The sequence below is a fragment of the Centruroides vittatus genome, unplaced genomic scaffold (assembly GCF_030686945.1).
Source record: "Centruroides vittatus isolate TY-2023 unplaced genomic scaffold, ASM3068694v2 contig_10, whole genome shotgun sequence".
NCBI classification, from domain to species: Eukaryota; Metazoa; Arthropoda; class Arachnida; order Scorpiones; family Buthidae; genus Centruroides; species Centruroides vittatus.
Window position 1 is genome coordinate 5,490,823 of NW_027120658.1, and position 27,469 is coordinate 5,518,291.

Below are 27,469 nucleotides of genomic sequence, written 5' to 3' on the forward strand. Positions count from 1 at the left end.
GTTTAAGCTTTTAATTAATTTGTAAGTAAATAAATTTATAACTCAGTACTTAAAAAAAAAATTATATGTATATACATAAAAAAGAGGGAATTTGTTATAGTGGAAGCGTTGTTGAAAGAAGTCTTTTGTTGAATAGATAGCTGGGCAGCTTATGATATAAAAAAATGTATGAAAAGATCAATATTTTTCAACAAAATCTAGAATATTTGCGATTAGGTTTGTAGTACGTATCGAAAATACATCAGATATACAGTACGATGTTTCTTGCTTTTCTTATGAGAATATCCACAGCAATACTATGAGTAAAAAAAGCATTTAGATGTAAAATTCCAGAGAATATTTTCGTATAAATATGCATTTCAAAACACGTAAAATTTCCCTTCATATAAATATAAATTTCATTAGTTTCTTCATTCTTTAATTAATAATTTATATTTGATATCTATATTTTTTCCTATTAAAATATTAAATAGAATTCTTAAATTTGTATGAATTATTAAATAAATTTAAAGTAATTAATTTATTTAATAATAAATAAAAATTAATATAGAATCAGTTACTAAAATATAAAAACAAAATTATGTAATAGTAATCCAATGCTTAATAGCAAAATTTTAAATAATAAAATTAAAATCTTCATTAATTTTAATTAAATATTTATTTTTTCTTATTCTACTTTTTAATTTTTTTTTCTCATCCATTACCAACATCATTTCGTATCAGATCAATCCAATAATGAGTTTTCTATGAGCTGTTAATGCTATAAAAATGAAAGCATACTAAAGTTAAAGAGTATTTATTCCTACATAAATATTAATTATATAATTAGGAGGAATTAAATATATTTTGCAATAACTTTAAGAAATTAATATTATTTTACATGCTCATCAAGCTCTAAAAACGCACTTCAAAATACATTATTTGTTAACGTTTACTTGTTAATTTTTACCATAGAAAATCCAAGGGATTGTAAGCAAAGGTTGAGCAGAATGCGTAGTGTAAATCGATCGAAGGAGCGAGAGAAGAATAAGGATGAACGGGAATCGATCCCGGATCCTTCTGGAATGATATCAACCAGCTGACCTTAATGTTTATGAACTGTAAGAGTTTTTATTATTTTTTTTTCATAAAGAATCTTAATTTTTCTTTTATATTTTCCTAATTTATAAACATTATATAAAAGTTGGCATCTGTATATTATTTATTGTAATATTTTGATTTTTTAATTAAAATAAATTACGTATTTTATAAATTATATAGCAGAAAAATAAACGCGCAATGACAACAGTAAATAGAGAATTTTAATTAAATTTATGACTGAATTAATTACTCGTATCTTAAAATTGCTTTAAGGTTTTCTGAATAATTTGTATTGTTAATTACTAAACAACTATATTAAGTAATGAGTAAGTTGATAAGCAACAAATTACTTACTGCTTTTCATTTTATTGTTATTTTTACTCCAGTTAAAATTATTTAATAAGAACATTTTTTAATTTAAATATAATTATTACAAATGTTTAATTATAGAAAATTGATCAAATTTTTTCTAAATTATTACCAAATGATACTAACTTTAGGGCATTTTATAAGCTATTTTATAAGCAATAATTTCTTGTAAAATAATGTATTTTTTTAAAAGATATTTTACTTTAATAGCAATAAAGTTAATCAATTAATCTTCTTAATTTGCATTTTGATAGTATTGTTTAATATTTACCATCAAGTAAGAGAGAATAGGAAGATTTCTAATTAAATAGTATTGTAATTATTCTTTACAATTAATGCTTTTGTAAATCAAAAATTTACAAAGAATCTTGTAAGAACAATGTAAATAATTACAAAAAAATTTTAAAGAAATTAATTTACTTCTTTTGTTTGATAATAATTATAAAAATATACATTATAAAAGAATATAACTCAATTTATACTTTAGTTTTATAAACGAATAATTAAATATTTTAATTATAAAAAATTTACTTTTTAAAATTGTATTGAGATAAAATGATGTATAAAATTTAAAAAGAAAATTTATTTCATTTATTTTTTATTGCTTATGAAATAGATATAACTGTAACTACACATATAAAAATATTTGTATATGTATATTTAAAGATCAATTTGAATTTCTAGATATAAATTCGCGAGCAGAAGAACATTTTAAGAGCCGGATTGATATATATGTAGCAATATATAGTTTATTTTCTTTTTTTTTAATTTTTAATTGCTTTATTTTTTGAATAAGTTGGAAACTTTTATTCCTTATATCATCAATGTCAACTATAAAGTTTTATCTTTTAGTATCTGACCATTTTCATCAGATATTTTCTCCTGAGAATTTGGTAAATTCTCAAACCATTATTCGCGAAATGTAACCATCGATCACTCTTTTTCACGCATGCCAAAATTTTTCAGTACAGTAAATAGCACTCTAAAACTCCATTTCACTAAAACATCATATCCTTACCTATCATTACTCGCAGTAACTCGGCCCCAACAATATGCTATTCTCAAATACCTTATGAATATTTCCCTTTTGCAACACCTCCTGGCAACATACTTCTTGTAGAATATTTCCGAATCGATTTCCATTAACCACAGCAACGATACTGGTAGGTGTCATGATAACTTCCGCATCACGTAAACATCACTCACTGAATCACGTCAAGAATTGTTACAAGTAAATGGATGCTTTAGCACAATTTTCGTTGTAAAGGATGAACAATAATTCCTACACCTAAACAAGACGTCATTAATTTCTAATTTATAACACAAGGGAAAAAAATCGCATACTTATTCTTAAAATATTACTTTTTTGTGTGTATTAACTTCCTAAATTTATTAATATATAAAAGTTACTTCGAAAAATGCTTTCTTGAGCTTCTTACACTCAAAAATACAAAATTAAGTTACAATTTTTACATAGTTTAGATGCGAGTTACATTCTTTGTAACAGGAAATTCTTCGCATGATTTAATTAAATTTCGAAAATATAGAATGTCGAATAGTTTTATATTATCGATTATTTTGATAAGGAAAGACCAATTTTTCATCTTAGTTAAAATATGATTTGTTTGCTCGATTCATTAAATATACTGAACATTTTCCTATAACTTTCAATGCAATTTATCTCCAGCATCATAAAATGATTACACTCTTTATAGGAACGAAGACTTTGTAATTACTTTAGATATTTTATTTTTCTGTTTAAAATTTTATAAGATTATTTTTTAAAATTACAGAAATATACAAAATCGTTTCCTGGATATTTTTGATTTCGAATTCAAAATTCTATAACTGAAACTGCATCATTAAAATCATTATGGGAGAATATTTATTTAGATCCAGCCATTGTCCTTTTTTTAAATATAATAAATTTAACTTAAAGATTTAATTTTCTAATTTCGTTTACTCTTCTTCTTTTTTATTTTGGAAGGAAAATGGTCCCAACTTTTACCAAATAACAATCGAAGGTTACATTAACGACAGCTGCATTACGTAAATACTTTTGTAAATAGCCATTCGCTTGTAAAGAAAGAAGATTTCTAATGTAGCGAGAAATGCTGATCAAAGTAATAATGCTCCTTCTATACAGTCTGGAAATAACCTATTCGATGAATTATGCACGATAACTGACATTCTGGTCTCCTTAAAACTATCCTCTACTACAACAAAGGGATGAGATTCATTTTCACTATCGAAAAATCGGAAAGAAAGAAAAACATTGGTGAATTAAATAGTCAATGTTTTTAGGAAACTAAGTAATGCAGAAACGTTATAAATAACACCAAACTATTGTAGATTCAACACGTTTTTTTTAGATAAATATCTTCAGGTAAGTGCAAAACATATTGTTATTAATACTCTGACAAGATGACATCTTTTATAACATACCTCTTGAATATCATAGACGTAGAGGTAATGTCTCGCAAAACGATTCGAAACATTAATAACAGATAATAAAAGACTAGTGAATTATTGTTCTCTCTCTCACACACACAGACACACACATACACACACATACACACACACACAGAGCTTCGCAGTTCACTGAGTTAAAGAAGTACTACAATGCGTCGTCCTGTTGCTATATATCATCTCCAATTTTTGTACACAGAAAACATATAGAAATGCTTTTGCTTTTTATAAAGTAATCTCTCTTATAAATCATTTTTAAAATGTTACTTGCAAAGGAATGCTTACAAATCATTTTTCTATTGCAATGCTTTCAAATGAGAGTATTTTTTTTTATTATTATTTTTCCTCTCTTCTTTATTTTCTGATTGTTACCTTTCAAATTTTATTATTTGTCTTCTTTGTGCATACATTAAAAGAAAGTTTGCTTACAGATTTAATTTTGAACTTTGATAATAAAAGACTTAATTTATCGATTGGAATATTGTTTAAAACTGAATTTTTCTTCGCTCCTTTATTTTTTATCTTTTCAGTCTTTTGAATAAATGAATTTTTACATTTTTCTTAAAATATTTTGTAAAATTGTTTGATAAAATATTAATTTATGCAATAAGAATTTTTCCACTGGTTATTTTTTATGTTATTATAAATAAATATTAATTGTTGTGTTTGCTTTATCAACAGTTATTTTTTTTTATTGTTGATGGTGCGCTTTCAGTTCAAACTAAAAAAAAATATTAGATTATATTTTGGATTTGAATTGAATTTCGATTTTATTATTTACGTGCAGAGAATTTATTTGCAGAAACGATTTGACTATTTGATGAAAGACAATGATTTTTGATTTGTATAATTATCAAACCATTTGGTAAACAAAAGCCATTGAATGAACTCAATTTATTGCTGGAGGCTAATGCCCTTGTTATCCATTAAGTAAATATTGTCAACGTAATACAAAATGTGTAATGTATCATCATAGAGAACATAAATATAATTTCCAAATTAAATGATAGAAATTTTTAATACATTAATCATAAAATCCATACCTTTTACATTTGCATCTATTTTTAGTACAATTTTGATTAAAATTTTCATCATCTTTCGTCGATGTTTCTTTGACGTTAACATAAAATCAAATTTGCATTACGTATTTATGATTGATCAGACGTTTAAATTAATTGGATTTTTCCATAATTTGAATGGCTATTTTCGATAAATTACAATTATTTATTTATTTTTTGTTTCAAAATATGCATCAACTTCTGTCATGGATAAATTGGACTGCAATGTATACGTTCGTACTTTAATGAAAATAATGTAAACCAAGAAATATATCATTTTGATTAATTAAATAATATATTTCGTTTTTCATATTTTAATATTTTAAAAATATATGAGGGGGATTACACTCTTGCTCTAGTATTTCACTATATGCATTTCATTCTTGTGGTTACCACATCATAGAGTAAATATAAGAATTAGCCGTAGTTAATGGTAATTTTTAAAACATAGATAAAGTATATTGAAATTCCAGCAGAGATATTTTCAGTCACAATGAAATGGTTCCTCTTTAAACTCACAACTCTATATAGTACAGGATAGGTAGGATATCACTATTGTAGATAGAAGAGTATTAAACTGGAAACAACTATCAGCTATAAAAGGCTATAAATAAAATATTTATTAGTAATTATGTTTATATAAAATTTGTTATGCACACGAATTTTACAACTATGGATTATGCAATCATCATCATTATCATTATCTTCAATGCAATTATGGATTAGAAACAATTTAATCCATAAGTATACTGATGATGGTGAAAGTATATATGCTTTTTACACTATATAAATGATTGAAAGCGTAAATAGTGAATAAAATTCATTAAAAGTGAAATGAATCTTTGGTTTTCTTTATAAAAACATTAGTAATTCCTTTTCAAAATATTGTAAAAAAAAGATTTTTTTGCGTAAAGGCGCGTGTATAAATTTAAACCACAGCAATTTAATTTATACGAAGTTCATAGAAAAATTTAGCAAAAATTGCAATTATTAATTTTAAAACATTTTATTTTTACACGAATATTAACAATATAACAAATCTGTTTTAGTTAATCCTATTGAGAAATACAGATTAACGGAACTTTCATCAGATATTATTCTAAATATCTCAACAACGACAAAATCAATACAATTCACACCACTCGAAAATCCAAACTGCTTTCCATAAATAATGAAAATTCTAAAAATAACAACAACAACAATAATATAAATCGAATAAAATTTTATATAAATTTTGATTATTTTTAATCGTAATAATTAATTTTAATATGATATTTTACAAAGAGCATTCTACATTATAAGAAATGTGTCTTTAAGTTTTCTTTTTTTTTAAATTTGAGCCATTCTAAATGGAAAAACGAAATTAAAGTAATTCAAAAATTATTTATAATTTTATTTCTGTAATTTAGAATGTTTAAATATTAAAAAATAAGAGATTAAAGACCCATTTTCTTCATTGCGAACTTAATATACATTTAACGCTCCTTACATTTAATGTTCTTTGTAAAAGATCGTGTAAAATATCATGAAAATAAATTAATACCATAAAAAATATTAATATACAAATAAATTTTTAATGATAATAATTGATTTCAATGTAGCCTATATTATGAACACCCATAAATTACGTAACACAGATATTGTTGGGTGGGTATTGTAGGTAATCATTACGATACATTACAACAGGGTGGAATGTTTATAAAAACGTAATAGAATAATTCATTTATGTTTCCGAAGTGTTACTTAGCGAACTGTACTGTTTAAGTCCCCGCTTTGTACGTTTTACACGTAATTAATAAAATAATACAACGTTCAGTATCCCCGTGTTATATATAATTCCTTATTACAATTAAGGACATTGATTGAGAATATCGTTACGTAATTGTGGGGAGTATATGTTGCTGCATTATTGAATATTACAGGGGGTAGGAAAATAGTTTTAAAAATATAAAAATAACGTTACGTAATTTGTGAATGGAGCTGTAAACGTGTAGTAAATTCTGTAATGTAAGAAATGAGGTTTAATTTCTAAATGTTGACATATTTCAATTTTAACAATAAAATTATATTTCACGATAAGAGCTGATTTTTAAATGTTATATATTACGAAGAACACAGTATGAAGCATTAAATGAATGTCAATGTCTAGAACATAGGGAATGGGCCTTTTATCTTGTTTTTTTTTAATTTTGACACATTCTAAATTGTCAAAAATTTGAAATTTCTCATTTGTTATCTCTAAATTCTAAAAAATAATAAAAAAACGCAATTTTTAGAGTGGAATTCATATTACTGAAAATATTTAAAAATGCCAAAATGTTTAAAATAAAAATGTCATTCTGTCAAAACCGTTTTCAAATACAGAAACTAAACAATTTCTTATCTTATTATTATTATTATTTTTATTACATTTTCTTAAAATAATAATAATAAAAATTTATAATAAGATTGTTAATTAAAAATGAAAATTTTATTTCATTAAAAGTTCATATTTAAAAAAGTGTAAAGATTTATAAAATAAATAAATATACATATACTGTATATTTCTTAATTAAATTTAAAACAGTAATAATAAAATTAGTTTTATTTTTATGAATTTTATTAAGTTTTCATTCAATTAAAATGATACACGTCCTTTAAAATTTTATTTTTTAAACTCAAATATGACTCATTGAACATTGAAAAGTTTCCTTTATTTTATTTATTTATCTTTTTTGATAAATATTAATAAAAATATTGACATTTATTAAAAAGATAATAAGCTAAAAAACAATTGTTCAATATTTAATTTAATATACGTAATTTTATTAATTGTAAAGGTTTCATTTACTTAATTTTCGAGAAATCTAAACGGATAGAAACTCAGACAGACGGAGGGAAGGGTAAACAAACTGAATATAAAATTTCAATTGTTTAGCTTTTATAGTTTCCAACGAATTTTTGGATAAATAAAACATACAAACGAATAAAATAGGTCAAAACTTCAAGTTTATAGCATTTTTAGTTTTCAAGAAATCTTGTGAACAAATATCAGAAAAATGAATAGGATACAAAATTTCGATTTCATTTCCTCTGATTTTCAATAAATTTTGTGAACAGAAAACCAGACAGCCTTAGAAAATTGATACAAAACTTCACTCTCTCCCTCTCGATTTGTCAGAGTCTTAAGAATGATAAATCAGTTTTCTGATTTCATTCACATAATCTTAAAATTATTTATGACGGATTTACACACGAGATAAACAAACTACAGCTTAGGGCCTTACATTACAAATTTGGGGCCTCGAAATTTTAAATTTATTATTATTTTCTGGAGGACTAAAGGGCACTTTATGTTAGAGTTTAGAACCGTAATCCGTTCTTGCATATAAGTTGAACGAGCTGCAGATTAGATGGTTTCATGCATTTAAATTTATTATTTGGTGATGGGCAACAAGTCTGCACACGGTCATGCATCTAAATTATAATCTTATCATCTAATTTTATTAAATAAATTAGAATTTAATATACGAAGAGAGATTTCAAATGGTAATTACATCTTATTGGTAAGTAGACATCATTGCTGTGTCCTCCTCCCTCTTGATTTTTTGCGGAACAGGAATATATTCCTCTATTTGTCCGTTGCACTTTTTCTAAGACCAGGGATTGGTTGCTGATCACAATACCAGCCATAATATCATTGTGCAGTTCACTTCCATTGAAGTACCATTGGATATTATTGATCCACGGATTAGATCGAATATGACATTCCAAGTGGACATCATCACCTTCTTGCAAATGTTTTCTTTGCAGCGTTTTTCCAATCTGTAGAGTAACTTGAGGTCGATCTGTGATAAAATAGCATGTAATATATATATATATATATATGTACTGCACTGTAGAAAAATATTTTTAGGATATACTAGAAAATACAAAAAAGCTATTTTACTCGAATATAAGCAATGAGATTGCCAATGGGTTACGTTCTAGAGGGACTATGTTTGAAGATTTACCTTTAACATTGAAAAATTTATATGTTTGAAAATTGTTACGCTATGTAAACTATAAAAAAATGAAAATATTTTTATAGTTTTCAATTTTGTACTGTTATATAGAAATTTTAAAGCATATATTTTAGTATAGCGTATTTATATATATATATATATATATATATATATATATATATATATATTATAGGCCTGTACATTGCTATATTTTTTATTATTACAAATTAAATATATTAATAAATTTTACCATAAATTTAATGGATAAATATGTATAAAAAGTTAATTAAGTTATCATTTTAGCACATATTTCATGTTATAACTAATAAATAAACATATAAAAAATTAAAATTGTTGTTTATAAAATAAAAATACAATTTCTCTTCCTTTTTCTATTAGAAATAACTCAATATATCCAATAAATAAATATCTAAGTATGACGATATTAAATCTCAATTGAATTTAATTTCAAATAAATATGATAAATACGCATTTTTTATATAAAAATATAATTTTAATACGAATAAAATTCCATTATTTGCAAGCAAATTAAATGAATATTCTTTTATAATCGCATATTAAATATAAGCACGAAGTATCCTTTAAGTATCCTTCTTATGCAACATATCCTTCAAATAAAACTATCTGTTCACTGAAGGATATGTTTGATATGCTTCACTCCACTTGAAATTAAAAAATATTTTCAGCATTTTTAACCATGGTTAACTGAAATTTAATTAAAATCAGTTATTATTAGTTAGTTAGATATCTTCTCTTATAACGAATTAATTCCTACATGAAATTTTGCTTACAAATTTTACTCCGTATAATCTCATAAAATTAAACAATGTAAATAATCAATTAAAGATTCTTTTATTATATTTTTATTCTAAATTTAACTAACGTTTATATTAAAAATTTTTAATTATATTATAACCTTTGATCTTATCTTATCAAATCCTATCTGATCTTTCTCTTCGTAAAATTTTATTTAAAATAATTAAATAAATAAAATTACATTTTCATATCCATTTTCTAATATTAAACTTTAAAATTCTATTTCTAAATTGTAAATTTAACATAATTTTTTTTAATTAAACAGAATCTTTGCGTAATTTAGATATACAATTACACACTTTAACACGTTCAAAGATCCAAAATTTATGTATATTTTACCATTAAATATATTATATTATATTTCATATGAAGCAGATTATATAAATTTACATTAAAAATCTCTTATATTTTTAAACTGTCAGTTTAATCTCATTTAATGCACGTATATAAGCATATACTAAAGTTAAATCTGAAGCAAGGAAAATAATTTTGTATCAAAGACCTTATCCTTAAATTAATGTAATAAGTAGTAAGCGCTTATACTATTATTAAAGTCAGTACAGTAGTATTTCAAATAACTTTATCCTATAATCCTATCGTTTTATTAGATATCGTGTTTTCAATAGAGGAAGGTGGAAAGGATAGATTTTTTCTTTTATATTTGTATAAAGTTGCTTTTTTTAAAGAGAAATCTGGCACATATTAGATACTTACAATGTATCTCTAACTTCCAGCCATCTTCTAAAGCACTGCTAGGGATTAAAGGGTTATAGACACGACAATAGAAATATTTTCCGTCGTCTTCTATAGTGGGCGTGAACACGATTGTACTACTGCTGTCATCGCTAGGAGTCTCAGTTTTTATTTGTTCGCTGCCTTTCCACCAAGCTATCACTACTTTTGGACGGGCTCCACTTGTTACACATGTGTATTCCGTCTCCTTTCCTGCAGACAATGGGCGTTGTTTTGGTTGAACCTCTACAGTGCTCGGTTTCACTAAAAAAAGAGTATAAAAGATAATCTAGATGTGTTCGTTTTATTGCCACTCTGAAAAACTAGAAGCTCAACTGTGGTTCTTCCCATCTCGTGCCAAGATGATGAGGATGAAACTGAGAAGGAGGAAGAAAACGAGAAAGAAAGAAGAGAAGAGAAGAGAATGAGGATGATATGTGAGAAGAAAAGGAAAAAGGGGTGAAGATGATGATGATAATGATAATTATGGAGAACAAAGAGGAAAACAAAAAGGAGTAGGAAACGGAAAACGAGAAAGTAAAGGCGAATGAGAATAATTGAGCGGAGGAAAAGAAGGAAGGGATAAAGAAGAAGAAAGATAAAATAAAGTAGAAAAAGGAGAAGAGATATTTTAACATTTCTACCTTCTCCGAGTCTTTTAATTTACAATTGTATCCGTATTGCAAACCTAATTACATTTTAAAATATTTCATTCATATATACTGTGAAATTTTGCCGAATCAAATGTAAAATTCCCTCCTTTGAAAATTCTAAATAGCAAACGTTATAAATTAGTTAAGACAATAAAGTAATTTCACTATTAATTACTTTGTAATTTAAGTAAAAATAACTGAATATTCATCATATAATTTATTAAACAATTCAACATGATATTAAAATTTTGAGTTCATTTATAATTTCACTACTTAATTAAGACAGTTATAGTAACATTTTAATAAATATTGAATTATTCATTTTCATTGAATATGGAATAGAACTTTACACTCTAATTCTCTATCAGTAAATGTGATATTAAGGCTTTAGATTGTATCAATTACTATATTGAAAAGTTTTTAATAAAACGTCTGTATGTCGATCTGTTTCTGATAACCCGATCAAATTCTATTTGTCTTCAGATTTTTGGTAGCAGAGTGAAGTTATCATAACCTAAGATTGTGGAGTGATAACCTAGCAATCTTGCACGCTAATGGTTGCAGTAATTGTGCAGCTGCTGCAAATAGAGTTGATATCTAACTTATGAAAAAATGGGACAGTTGTTTAAAGAAAATGTCTTCCTTTTTTAGATATATATATTTTTTATTTTATGATGTCCTCTTTTCTTTAAAATTTATTTTAAACTTCAACAAAATCAACTTATTTTACTTTACAGTTTTTTTATTTATTTTATTTCTTCTGATGTCTCACTTGATTATCTTGTACCCAAGCTGGCGTTACTGATATTAACTTTCAACTTCCATTTTTTTTTTTTTTTTATTTCGACATTTACAGAAACACTAAATCAATTTCTTAATTCAAAAATATATAAAGTTTTTTGCTTTCAATTTATTAAATTTGTTAGAAAGAAATACAATACAAAAGACAAAAGTTAATTCTTTTAGTTATTAGTTAATATATACATTAGTTAAGTAAGAATATAAGACAATAATTTTATCCAAGTCACTTTTCTACTTACAATTGAGATCTAGTGTGATGTAACTGGAAGCAGAGACAGTTATATTATTATTGATGGCTTGACAAGTAAGAACAACCAACAAATCTTCTCTCCTCAGCTTTTCTATGGTCAGGTCATTTCGAACAATTGTGTCTCCAGAATCGTAAGTGTATGTGTCATCTACTAATAAATAATCCCTCCACCATGTGACAGAAGGTCGAGGTTTGCCTGAAGTGTAAGAATATATGGAAAAATATATAGAAAATTGTTACCAAAAGTAAAAATATTCAATTAATAAATTCATAAATAAAAAAATGAAATTCATAAATTTCTCTTCTACATTTAATGGTGTATTTAATTAATAGTAATTTTGTATTATAGCGGTATTTTCAATTATAGTACGCCATAACTATAATAATGATAATAATGTATTATAATAATTAAACATAATATGGGACATAATACTGTACATATAATAAGAGGCGAATCACAATAATCAAACATATAGCTGAACATATAATTCTATATAGTTCAATTATTGTGGGTTGATATGCTCTACAAAATTACACGTAAGCTAAATAACTAAACGCTCACACTTTTAAATGTATTAATATCTGATGAAGATTGATTATTTGGTGGTTGATGGAATAAAGCAATGCAACACTTAGGAGTTTTGCATTCCGAATGAGGATATCTCTTGGGAGGCATTTCTATGGAAACTAGACCCTATTCAGGTGTTAGACACGTGAATTAAACATACTGCACGTGGCCAGTCCGTTTGTCAGGCGCGAACCCATGACTAACCAGTGTTCATTGGTTCTGAAGAAGGGAGAAGGGTTTCTTGCAATATGTAATTTAGGGTTTGTTGTAATCTTAAACTTAGTCTAGAACCACAAAACAAGCCCTAAAACTCACAACTTGTAACAATAATATTTATCTTGAATCAATTGTAAAGAAGTTCTTTAACAATAATTAACTTTGACAAAAGTAATATTCTTGCTATTGTTCTCCTCAAGCATTAAGGAGAACAATGTAGTAGTACAATATTGAATTGTAATAATACATCTGTAAGAATAGAGCCATAATAATTGAATGTTTTGTTTGTATTTGAGGTAACTATTATTGAGTAGTATTACGTTTAGAATCAATAGGTTAAATTCTTTTCATTAAAAATGTACTGTATATTGTAACGCTTTTAATTGTTATATTCTCACAAGAGAATGATTTAATTCAGGAAGTGACTAAAGATAGGAAAATGCCACTAAAACATTAAACAAATGAATGAGGTTAAAGAAGGAATAAAACTCGATCCTTCTGCTGAAAATACTTTTTAAACAGTTTAATAAATGGACTTTAAAAAAAATAGAAGTTTTTCTCGGTCACTCTGCAAGCATAACTTCTTTCAGACTCGATTTATTAAACTTTTTAATATTTCACTAGAAAAAAGTCCCCATGAAGTATTTTTTAATTTAACTATATATGCTGGAACCACGCCATATTCTCATTACATTTCTACAAAGGCAGGACAAACAAAACAAAGTGAGATGCGATGCATTAGAAATGGTATCTTAATGTTGAGAATGCATCATAATTTAACATTCAAAAAAGAAAAAACACACACACATATATATATATATATATATTTAAAAAAGAAATTGCTTCCCTATTCCATCAATTGCAAATCACTATCTAGTAATGTTCGGTCTATCGACCTTAAGATAGTTAACGTTTACTCATAGTATTTTAGAAATTTTTTAGAAACTAATAGCGGTTTTGATTGAGATAGTCAAGTTATTTTTTCAAAGTGGATACGATGTAATTGACCGTATTAAATCTGCTACTTAGTACGTATCTTCTGTTAGTAGAAATAGCCGTGGGATATCGGACCATTTCTCATCCATCACTTTAAATGGTCATCATAGTACTGACGATCCAAAGCTGCCATCGGCAGTGAGACTGTGAAAGAGACTGTTATCTAAGAACTTCACTTGTGACAACTCTTTTAAGAACAAGACTTAATGGACAACTCTATACGAATTACATAATACAATTGAGCACAACAATCAACTTTTCTTCAGATCGCTTGTATTGTGTATCTTTTTATCTTCAACTCCCCTTTATTGAAAGAAAAAAAATTACAAAAGAAAGAAAAATAATATATATATATAAAAAACCTAGTTCAATTTCTGAAACTCAAAAATACAACTTCATACAATTGTTCTTTTCTTCAATTTTGAATTCTCTTCCCTTCTTTTCATTTAAAAATCACACCAGAAGGGAAGTTTAAAAAAATAATAATAATAATTAAATAAATTTAAAAGATCAAATTTTGTTAATCTTTACCGAATTTTAAATGCTGAATTTATATTTTCTAAAAGTAAATTTTTCGAGATTAGTTTCGATGATTTGTTATATATTAAAATATTTTTATTTTAATGAAACGAGTCGAGAAGTTTAGAATCAATAGAGATTTATTTTTTGCATTATTAAATCGATATCCATCTTCTGAAAGTATTTTAAACACTTTTAAAGATCTGATACAGCTTGAAGTTTAATTATATAAATTTGTTATTGTATTAATTATTATAAAGTTAGGCCTGTTTTTGCACAGAAGCTAAATAAGCCCTCGAGTTACGAGTCTCTAGCTTAGAGCCTCACATTTTTACATTTAGGCCTGTCATTACTTAATAAAGGAAAATGGTTTGCTATGTGTTATAGTTTAGGGCCTCATATTTTTACGTGTATCGTTATTTAATGGAGGGGAAGGGCCTGTTATGTGTTATGGCTTAGGTCCACAACAAATCTGTGTAGTAGCAGCGTAGAGTAGCAACAACAGCAGTAATAATAAATTAAATTCTAACAAAATGAGAAAAATTTAAGATTTAAAAAAAACTCGATTTAACAAATCTTTTAAGAGAAGAGAAGCTTTTAAAATCATAAAATTTACTTATTCTAAAATGTAAATCTGTTATTCGAGAGCATTAAAAGAATTAGTTTAATGATTAAACAGCAACGGCTGCAAAGGATTTTTTCGTATTTAACAATGAATAATGATTAAAATTATCATAAATCATAAAACATAATGATATTAAATTGAGGAAAAGGGAAGTCAAATTAGATAAAAAGCATCGTAAATACTTATCACATAAGTTTAGCAACGATTTCGTACGCGATATAAATATTAAGAAAAGTAATTTGTTGTCCCCCTTATGATACCTTTCAATCAGTAAGATAAGTATTGGAACGAATTGTAAAATAGCTTTTTAACAGGAGGTGATAATTCTTATCAAAACTTAAAGGGCCACCCCTCCCCGTCATTATCTGCTCATCATTTGCATAATGTATAAAATTTTTCCAACGTTTTCTCTAACTCATTTACACAATATTTCGATCTAAATAAGAAAAATAAATTAGAAAACTTAAATAATATGAAAACATTTGTATATGAAGAAAATTACATATTTTATTCTTTATAATAGCCCATTGTTAGTTATAAGTATCTTCCATTAAAATAAAAATGATTTTAAATGTATTTAGAAACTGGTCACGCTTACGTTTCCTTAATCCTCTACATTACAGAAATTTCCAAATAGTTTAAATAACAGATTTATATATATATATAAACTTTAAATTTTTAAAATAAAATCGATTCTCATATTATTTATTTATTTATTTATTTATACGAATACAGTCCGGACGATGAACTGAATAGGATTTATGTTATATTATAACTGTGGTGTTTGTATTATATATTTTTACGGTGTTTTACAATTATTTACTTATTACTGTATACATAAAAATTGAATCTAATTGTATACGTTATCAATTTATTGTCCATCTACTTTTCATTCACCCTGTTTAACAGCAACACCTATAAGAATGTCATATTTTTTATAATCTCTAAGTAAAATATATACATATATATGTGTGTGTTTCAGCTTATGTATATACAGTATATACACTCAAACGTCTAATCAACGACTACTGATGAAATTCAAAAAATGGCCGTTGTTTGGAGGTGGCCATTTTGTACGCATTTCAAAAGAAACGTTTCAGATAAATTGTCCGCCGTTTAGAGGTGGCCGTTATTAGAGATTTAACTAAGTATATATAGGTCTATTTATAATTTAGTTTATAATTTAAATTTTGTAATTCATTTTGTATACTTTTAATATTTGCTTTTTTAGTTTTAATAATTTTATTTATAAATTTCATATAATAGAACAATTTTAAAGTATTTCGATTCATTGAAAACAATTACTATTTAACGTAATACCCTTTCTAGTAATAAAGTCGGACGTATTATGCAAATTAGAAGAGCAGTTTTGTAATGCTTTTCGCGATATGCGTTATAAATGATTATTTAATTTCAAACTAAGTGCAACTAGCAATTAATGCTTAAACACTAAGGTCGATTTCAATAAGTGTAAATCACATTATATTCATAATATTTTAAATTAAATTAACAATCAGTTGAATTCCTGTTTTATTTCACTCCAATCTGTATACATTTATATAATTTTTTATTAAAATAAATAAATATAAATAAAAAGTGATAATTATTTTCTTGATTTTAATTTCATTACAAAAATTCATTTGCTTTATAAATACAATTCACTTAATTACAATTAATTCGGTAAAGTAAATTAGTAAAAGTAGTAAATTCACTAATTTAGTTACCAGAAAAAAAAACACGAAAGCGTTACAAATTATGTCAAATTGATGATTTTAATAGATGGCCTAGAAGTTCAATTAACCCTTTTTTTTAAACCAAGACAGCCAGAAATTTGTGAAAATATCTAAATATTAAAGCAATGCGTTCTACCATAGTTTTGGGCCACCCTTTAAATGTACAGTACAGTACGTATACATTTTAAATATAATAGTAAATCCCCGTTATAGTGAATAATTCTTGCTATTCTTTATGTATATTGCTGTAAACCCGATTTAACTCAATCTTATAAACATTTACCATATCGAGAATCCTTGTACTATACATATAAAGGATAGCTCAAAAATCTCTTAACTATTATTAATAATTCAAATGTTTATATTATTTTTAATTTATTTATTCCATAATTTAAAAACGTATGATAAAATTTAACAAATGATTTAAAACCAGAGGAATATGTGCAACTAAACAAGAGTACAATGAGGATTTACATGTCGTCTAGCAATTCACGTGGCTGGTAATTTGTTAAAATATATAAGTTTCATGAAGGTGGATGAATTATGATGCACATGTGACAGTAGGACATCGACTACATTAAACATCTTTATACTAAAAGAGATTTGCCATTCGAAACATCTTTTTGTTGACACCATACACTAACTTCATTTTTCATACATCTAGCATTTGACAGTAAATCCAATTCAAGTTTCCTTTCAAGTCAAGAAATTTAAGATTAAAAAATTACAAAAATCTCATTTCCTGTCATTCCTTCTCCTATCTTCTGTTTATATATGTATGCATTTTTTTCATTTATTTATTTTAAATTTCGAATTTTTTAAAAGAATAATACTTCACAGATATGTTTAATATTTGTTTTTCTCATTTCTTTTGATTTTTTTGTTTAGAATTTAATAACTACAACTCGTGTAAATATGAAGAACAAACTCTAAAACCTGACAAACGATCAATCAACTTTAAAAATACAATTAAACCTGTCCAAAACGGAACTTGAATAAAACGGAAACCTGCCTAAACGGGAAGAATTCGTCGGAATAGAACGACTTTTTACTGTAAAACCTGTCCAAAATGGAATCTGAATAAAGTGGAAACCTGCCAAACCGAAAAAAACTATATATATTCGATACCGTGCGATTCCGTTTTACACAGGTTTTACTGCACATATAAAACGTTTAATTTTTATTATTACAACTAACTTATCAAAATTTAAAAATAAAAATACATTTAAACAGTTCTTAAATTATACTTTTTCTTGGTTTTATTTATTTAATTATTATTATTTTTTTAATTTTTAGAGGATCTAAAAAATTTAATTTTAATTATTTTCTTTCTTAATTTAATTTAATTTTTATGGCTTAATAAATTAATTAGTTTTTAACTTAAAAAATAGTATTTAATAAAGTTAAAGCAATTATTTATTTATTTTTTAATTTAAATTACAATAAATATAAATTATATACTATATTCTAAAAAAGTTATTTTAAACTTTATATCTTTAATACTTCAATAAAATTTTTTAATAAATTTGGATCTAAATTATTAAATCTGAGAACCAAATAATTTATTATTAATGTTACATTTTTACAATGTTACAATGACTTTCTTAATACTGTCAAACCTCCCAAAAATGGCCACCTCTTGACAGCGGCCATTTTCTTTCAGGATCTTGTTTTGTAACGAAAATGTATAAAAACAGATAACCTGTAAATAACTACCACCTCCCAACAACGGCCATTATTCCGTGTTACGGTTATGGCCGTTGTTTAGAGATTAAACTGTAATTAAATGACGTCATTATACAGTAATTAAATTAATTAAAAGTGTAAAATGTTTTGGATTTTTTCTTTATAAAACGAAATTTTGCTTATAAATTTTCTATTGAAAGGATTTTGATCGGGAATTTTTATTAAAAGTAAACAATTTCGAGAAGCAAATTATCCAATAAAAAAATAGCAAAGTAAATCCCTAAAAATAGATTTTTATGCAGAATTTTATGCAAAATTATTATGCAAATTATAAGCAATTTCATTGGCGTGTTTATATAATATTTGTTAAAAGAAATTCATTATTCTATGACAAAAATTCCAAGACGTATCAGGAATCGCAAATTAAATATATTGTGAACAAACAATTTGATTAAATTTACATGATTTGATTATTAACATATATTTTACATTATAAAATATTACATTAGAGTACGGTAAAATGATGAGAATAATATATTTTATATTTTTATTTTATTAATTTACAAGTGACAATGAATTGGATAATTCATCTGAGTATATTATACTGCTTCATCGACTAAAAGTCACAAAAAAAAATGTAAATTAATGAAGTTATTTTAAGAAAAATTCTTGTTAATTTATAGTAAACTTTATAAAAGTCAAGATAAATATATAATAATTATAATATATTAAGAGATTTATTAAAAATTAAAGTAAAATTAACCGAAAATTATTCGATTAGACGCGTAAAAATCCAGTATAAAAATTTTACGTCGTTAATTACATTATAAAAATTATTATGAATAATTAATTCTTATTTTTATTAATATCTTAAGTTAATTATAATTAATTTTTATAATTAAAAAAATTAATATTTCTTACAAGAAAGCATAAGAAATAAGAAATAAACCATTAAATTCCTAAGCTTTGTTATTATAAGAATTGTTGATTTTTTTTAATTGTAAAATTAATTATAAGTAACTCAACACAATTACAGAATATTTCATAAATGTATTAAATTGTAAAGTTAATTATAATAAACTTTACAATTAAATAAAATCAATAATTCTTATGAGAAATGTAAGGATTTTGATAATAAATTACTAATAATTGTTATAAATTTAAGAAATTTTTTATATTTTTGTAAAATAAAAAATAAAAACAATTTTATTATATTTTTATATTCATGGTTTAATAGCAAAAAGTGAAAAAATCTAATAAATTTTTCAGTAAATTTAACTCTGAAAATAACCCCTCTATTTTACATGTCTGTGACAGTGTGTCAGAATTTTGTATTACAATGTGAGAAAAATCAATATACTGCCGAAACAAGAAAACAAAAAACAGGGAAAAATCAAAAAAGAGGAAGAAAACGTTGTCATAATAGTAAAAAAAAAAGAAAAAAAAATATATATTATATTTTTAGTCTTTTGTAAAAATGTCATACATATCAAAAATGTTAACTTAAATGTTATTTTATTTTGTCGTTTTATTTTTATAGAATTAAAATTAAGAATGTTCACAGGGAAAAAAATCATGTTTTTATGTTTTTTTTAGTTGTAAAATATAATTTATTTTTTATATAATTCGAACGGTGTATAATTATCATAAATAACTCTATTAATGAACTTACATACATTAAAACCTGTGTAAACCGGAATAGCACCGTACCGGATATTTTTTCCGTTTAGGCAGGTTTTACTATATATTATTGTGCTACAATTTTTCAAATTGTAGATCTATAAATTTCTACTGTCTGTCCGTCCTTCCTTAGTCTCGAGAAAGGAGTTAGATAGATGAAAGACGAGGGCAGATTTAGAAAACATAGAAAAAGAAGGCAAAGATTAACTATATAAAAACTTCCTTTGTATATCGAAAATCGTGTAATTTTAATTCAAATATGTTTTCCCTATTTTACATAGATGACCGGCATGACTATTGTTATCAGGAAAAGTATTACGTACAGGGGCAAAACACTAATAATTTGAGGTGGAGAGCATATATTTTAAATTCAATAAATTAAAAATACGATTAAAAATTGCAGAAAAATTATTATGATATCGTCGCAATGAGTTTTTCTTGTTGTTCCGTATGAATTCCAGAAAAATATTTGCAATTTAACGCTAAATTAAAATAATTAAATTTACTTTTATGGTATAATTTATTAATTTCTGATTTATTTTTGTTACCAGCATTCGTCGATGCTTATTTTACTAAAATTAAGATCAGCGAATTAAAACGATAAATATTTACTTTAAATGTCAAGTATACTTTTCTATATAAATTCTAGAAAAATATATTCATTATAATGCAAAATTATTGTAATTAAATCTATTATTAAAGAGTAATATACAAATATCCCTGACTTATTTTTTTAATTATGAGCGCTACTTAATAATAATTTTCTAGCGTAAGAACAGAGTAAGAAAATAAATATTTATATTAATTACAAAATATAAGTTTATTTTTCTATAAATTCTAGAAAAGAAATATGTTAATTAAATTTATAATTACAGTTCGATACGTGAACTTTCTCGTGTCTGTAGCTATAGTCACTGGTTAATATTTACTTCTAGTTTGGGGGTATCGATTCTTATTGCTGTATTTATGTAATAATGCATGATTATTATAATATATTAATTTATATTCTGTAACTAAAGGCATCCCTAATACTTTTTTTACCGTTTAAAATAGATTTGTTGTAGATTCTTCTTTGAAGTGAAGCGTTTTCTTTCGTCCTATATGACCAGACTTCCGTGTCGATGATGGCAAAGTGATAAATGGTGAGCACACCTCACTGGCTTGTTCGGACGTAAGTTTCGGCCCCCTTCTTAAGCATACTTTTTCTATAACGTGGTTGATTGCTGCTGTGTCACCGAACTCTGCACAAGAAGAATCCCTTTTCACATGCTAAACTCAAAAAGATGTCTTCATTTTTTACGCTTTGTAGCACACATTTCAATACTTTCCAATACAGTATTGATTAACTTTATTTCATAAACACTTCACGTATTCAAAAATAAAACGATTTCATATACTTTCTAAATTTAGAAACTTATAGTAAATAAAATTTATTTATTAATTTTCAAATATTAAATTTGAAAATTTCTTGATTTAACATTAATGACTTTTGCTATTAAGAGTGATTGATCGTAAATTGTTTTAACTTTTACAGTATTTTATTCGTATAATTGGTTAGTTTAAGTAAGAGATAATTAGATATTCTCCATTATACAAAATTCTAAATCTGTTCTCTTGATGAGATGTGTGAATAAAGTTTTCGCTGGGGAGATGATAACATCATAATGCAGATAGAATGATATCGTGTTGCAAGAATTTTGTTGATAAAAATAAATTTTTCTATGTTTCACCAGCATCCTTTATGTATAAGGATATTTAAATAAATATATATATATGCGTAAACTGGAATCGCTCCTTTTTCCGGTTTAAACAAGTTTATTTTTAACATAGAAAATCTCTCCATTTCGATGAATTTTTCTTATTTAGACAGGTTTCCGTTTTATTCGGGTTCCGTTTTGGACAGGTTTTGCTGTATTCCATTCATAAATCAGTTTATAAAAAATTAAATTAGCGCGTAAATATCGTTCTGTACGTGAAATTCTTCAAAAATTTTCGATTATTTTAATTATAATTAATATAAAACAAAACGAATTGTAGTTTAGAACGTGATTTAGATTTGTTGAGGCCCTTTTATGATGTATAATAAGCCCTTTTCACCCGGTAAATAGTAATAAATTTAAAAATACGATGCTCTTTCAGGCTTTATACTTGCTTAGTTTATGTTAATATTAGATATTATTTCATGAGATTGTTTTTCTAATAAACAAAATAAACTCTACAAAATTTCATGAAATTTTTTTAATTATTAGCATCAGAAACATAGTCTAAAACTGCAAAAATGTAGAGAATATCCCATATTAAGAAAGCTGAATAAAATCTACTTTAACTGGTGTTATAAACGAATTTTCTTTTTATTATAAAAACTTCAGAATAAACGAAAATAAATTAATTAAATCATAAAATATAAAAGTTTTCTTCGCCAGAAATTATTTTTGCTTTCAAAACTTGAATATTTTTACTAAATTATTTTTCCTTAAAATTAAATAAATTGAATATCCTCATAGGGATATACTTTATATAAAAATATGAAAGTCGTCTACTTAAATAGAGAAAATTCGTCGAAGCAAGTAAAAAAAGCTCTTATTTTACTTCACATAAGTTATGTTTTTTTATTAATAACTTAATTTATATAATTTATCTTAGAATATATTACGATAAAACTATAAAATAAGACAAAATTTTAGAAGAAAAGATAAATTTTAAGCTATTCTTTTCATATTATCAACCTGTAAAATATTCCTGAAAAATTTATAAAGATATAACGAGTTATTTTCTATAAAATTAAATAAACTTTCAAGTTAAAAAATAATTAATTATATTTATTTCAATAAAAATAATTTTTTCACGTTTTTTTTTAAGCTTAAAATATTCTAAACTAATTTTACTACTTAAAAATGTATATATAATATTTTTCATTTGCTTTTTAAACAATTATCTGGAAAATTTTAAATGGTCTTCGAGATATTTATCAAATAATTCGAACAGACACAAAGACGGACATCTTCAAATATAGCCTTTATAACATTTTTGAATGGCGAAAAAATAATATAATTAAGTGGATAAGTTGCTTAATTTCTTTAGCTTTCGGGTAAGTTTTCTTCCAATGATTTACTTTTATTCACAGTCATTACCTGACATTCTTTCTCTTCTGGCTTATTATGTTGTAATTTATCGCCCTATAAGTTTGGTCTTCATACATCTCCCTGGGATTGAGAAGCTACCTGACAATTGTTGTTTATCTCGTATATTCTATATCCAGCTGCTACATCCACTACAAATTATTCTGTTTATGTTTCATAAATATTTCTATTACTATTATTATTATTATTATTATTATCATCATCATAATTTATAAATTTATTCGATTACTATAATTATTATTATCGCCTTTTATTGGAATCGCCCGTAACAAATTTTTATGAACATCAAATTGATATTATGTCGAATTAATTGAAAAGATTTTAGTTGTAATTACGTTTTATTAATAATATTTTAATTATTATTAAAATGTATTTTAAATGTTCTCTTAAAATTTTACAATTATTACAACTTGTAATTTAATTTAATGATATAAATCTCTTAATGGAGGATATCGTTAATAATCTCTTCGGGATATCTAGAAAATAGGAATTTTTAAAAGAAACTCTTTGATTTAAACATATAAGAAAATAATAATAATATTATTCAAACATAAACTTGATAATAAATCAATATTTACATTATCATTCCTTTATATAAATCCATTGAATTTCAATATACATCATCTCCCTCCATGCATCAATTCTTAGAATATCGAGATTTTTTAGATACTGTTTTTATATTTTATCGATGTTTTTAAATCAATATACATTTAATATAATTTAAATATATTATTTTAACTCGTTTCTTTCGCGAATTTCTTTGTACATTTCTTGGCATGTTTGCCGAATCGTCATCCTTTATTGATGAGCCGAACTGGCACGTGTTGAGACCTAAACTGATATATAAGAGGCTAATAAGCCTTTAATTCCATTAAATATAGAGGCTATATATGTCCTAAATTATACTATATAACAAGTTAAAAGGCTTTTTTTTCTTCTTTAAACTATATCCTCTTCAGGCGCTAAAGTTTGCTTGTGTGTAAATCTGGCTCTGTTCCAAGTATATATTACATAAAAACTTTAAAACTATATTAGAATTTATTGTCAGAATATACGAGAAAAAATTATTGTGACGTCATCACAATGCTGGGCTGCAATTTTTAATATAAAATATATGCTCTCCATCTCAAATTAGTTGTGTCTTACCCCTGTACATCATTCTTTTCCTGACAACAAGAGAGCCATGCCGGTCATCTATATAACTCAGTTCTGGTAAAAAATATTTGAATTAAACCGCAGCCCAATAAAAATCTCTTAAATAAGTTAATTTGTAAGCATTATTAACTAAAAAATATATACTTTAAAGACATTTATTTGTCGATTTGTGATGAATCATAGTGTTCAAGTCCCTGTTCAGCAATTACGAACGTTCGCACGTGACAATTTATGTTCAAATATTTATCCGTTATCTTCTTTCAAGTTTAAAATATTCCAATTTCTTTCGTATTTACATAAAAGCACGTTAAAACGAATTAAAATCGATAAGTAATTGCTGTCATTTGCCATAAGCAACCGCATAGAACTCGATATTACTAACTTAGAAAATTGTTTAACTTAAAATGTATGAGTTTATTACACAAGACAGAACATCTTTGACGTAACATAAATATAATACAGCTAATTAAAGATCGATTACAGCAATCAAACATCTATTTATACACGAGTTAAACGTTTGAATACAACAGCAAAAGCAGGTGCTGAGATGTTTGAAATCATGAATAATCAGCACGTGATGCAATATCTTTTAATAATGAAATTTTAATTAATAAATGAGTGATAATATTTATCCATATTGAAATTTTATAAAATTATAATTAATTTTATATAAATATATTTTAAATTTTTATATACATATTTTTAATGTTTTTTAATTCCATTTATGTCACTAAATTATTTTTAAAAATGGGGAGAGATCCATAAAAATGTTTAAAATAAATAATTTTAACGTTTAAAACTATTTTAATATAATAAAAAAAATCGAATGAATATTATTGTGAAAATTTTTAATCATTTTAATTTAATAAATCGCGTGATTTTGGGCTTTAATATTTAATTTAAAATCACGTGACTTCCGGTCCAGACCGGAAGGTACTATATAGTTAATCAGAGCATCTAGACCCTAAACTTTTCCATATCTGGTTTCGACTTTCGTTTATCCATCTCTATTTTCGAAATTAACAAAGGACGGATTGACACACAGACGAACGACAGTGAGAATGAATAAGTCTAACTTGAAAATTGCAGCCCAATATTTGAAATTTTAATAAATATTTTAGCAAATTTTTAAATATTTATTAAATGAAAATCTAAATATAAAAAAACGCATTTTAATTCTATATTTCCGGATTGTTTTTATATTTATAGCGAAGTAATTTATTGCTACTTTTTAAAAAATACAAAAAAATATTGTACTTTATTTGTTTTTAATGTGAAATTTTATAATTTTTATACCTTTATTCCCTTTGATATTTGCAAAATAACTGATTTAAGTATGCTCTTTAAAGAAACATAGCGTGAACGATTGAGCTTTAATACAGGTCTAGTTTAGTATATAACCTCTATCATTTCTTTATCTATAGAATGTTATAAATTAAATTTAATCACAAATAAATAAGATGTGTAGATAATTGAATAATGTCGTTTACGAAAGATAAATTTTTGTTATCTTCGTGCAAAAATTCTGGAGATACATGTACACAGCTTCATATTTAAATATGCTAATTTCAATCAGTTATAATGTCAGAAAACAGACTGAAATTTTATATTATTTGACTATTGAAAATTATATATTCAGCAATTCTTTTTATATAAATAACGAAGTTATCAGATTGTTTATAAAGTGAAAACTTAAATCAGACCTTTCACAAATATAAAAAAAATATATATATTTTAAAGAAATGTTCTCAGAAGGGTAAGAGTCCATTTTTAAAGTATTTTCAGTAGTTTTCATGCTAATTAGTAGCACAGTAAGGTTTTTAAATATCTTTATAAACTATTTTAAATATGAAAAAATATATACTTGACTTAAATTGTGTTTTATACGTGTATAAACAGCTGATATCTAGAGGAATAGTGGCATTACCATTCAAGTAACACACGAAGAAACGTTACAAGAGTATTATAATTAATTATTTTCACTTAAAAATCATCATCTGTGTAATTTTTAACTCAGTTTTTTACAAAAAGACGTATCTGAATTGAGAAATTTGTTTACTATTTATCGTCGAATTAAGTCACAAAAGGATACTTACAAAAACACACAAGGAATTTTTATTTTTATATTATATAAATTAATTCCCTTTACATTTAACAAAATATTCTTAGGAAATTAAGAAAAGAAGATGAAGAAGGAGGAGGAGGAGGAGGAGGATGAGGGAAAAAATTATTTACTTTAATGAAAGTATCTAATTCCTGAACAAAGAATAAGTAAATTATAGTATGTAAAAACGATAGTGTGTGTTATTACATACTTCAATCAAGATTACTTGTTGTCTATTTAGAGATCGAAAGTTAATTACTACAGATAGTAGAGAGAAAAGACTAGATGTCATTAGAACAATCTTTGTTCATACAACCATTTATCTTACGTCATAGATAGACTGGTGTTTTCTTCTGTCAAGAGAAAGTTCTTAGCCTATATTTTAGTTTTACCCACAAGAATTACACACTATCAAAATATTATGAAAACGTTAATTGTACGTTTATCTCATTAAAGATCTTGGATAAAAATGTCTTTAAGTAATAAAAATATTTATGAGCAAATTAGTCAAATCATTCTATCAACTATTTATTTCTTTCGTCGTAAGCTCGAGTGAATTAATAATTAAAGCAAAGATAAAACAATTATATCGGCCAGACTGCTGATAGGGAAATAAATATTGTTGACGTTCGTATATACAATCAAACCTCGATGCTGCGCCCTCCTAATTAGCACCATTCTGGTAATGAATACTCGTGAACGAATCTTGTCCCCAAATATTAAATGGAGAACCATTCGGTACCATGTACGACACTTTGTAGTCCTCGTTACTACGTGAGTTCCCTCTGTTTAGCGCCACACTCAATTTAATGCCA

The 27,469-nt window shown here is 25.1% G+C and overlaps 1 protein-coding gene across 2 annotated transcripts in view; it reads right to left on the reverse strand.

Annotated features, from left to right (window-relative positions):
* Positions 1-27,469, reverse strand: part of LOC136976645 (protein turtle-like) — a 163,957-nt gene that overhangs the window by 95,097 nt on the left and 41,391 nt on the right. For both annotated transcript variants that reach the window (XM_067272031.1, XM_067272095.1), the window contains exons 4-6: positions 12,222-12,428; positions 10,511-10,792; positions 8,513-8,803 (exon numbers count right to left, since the gene is read on the reverse strand). In XM_067272031.1, coding sequence (XP_067128132.1) covers positions 8,513-8,803; positions 10,511-10,792; positions 12,222-12,428 — 780 coding nt within the window. The remainder of the gene's footprint in view (positions 1-8,512; positions 8,804-10,510; positions 10,793-12,221; positions 12,429-27,469) is intronic.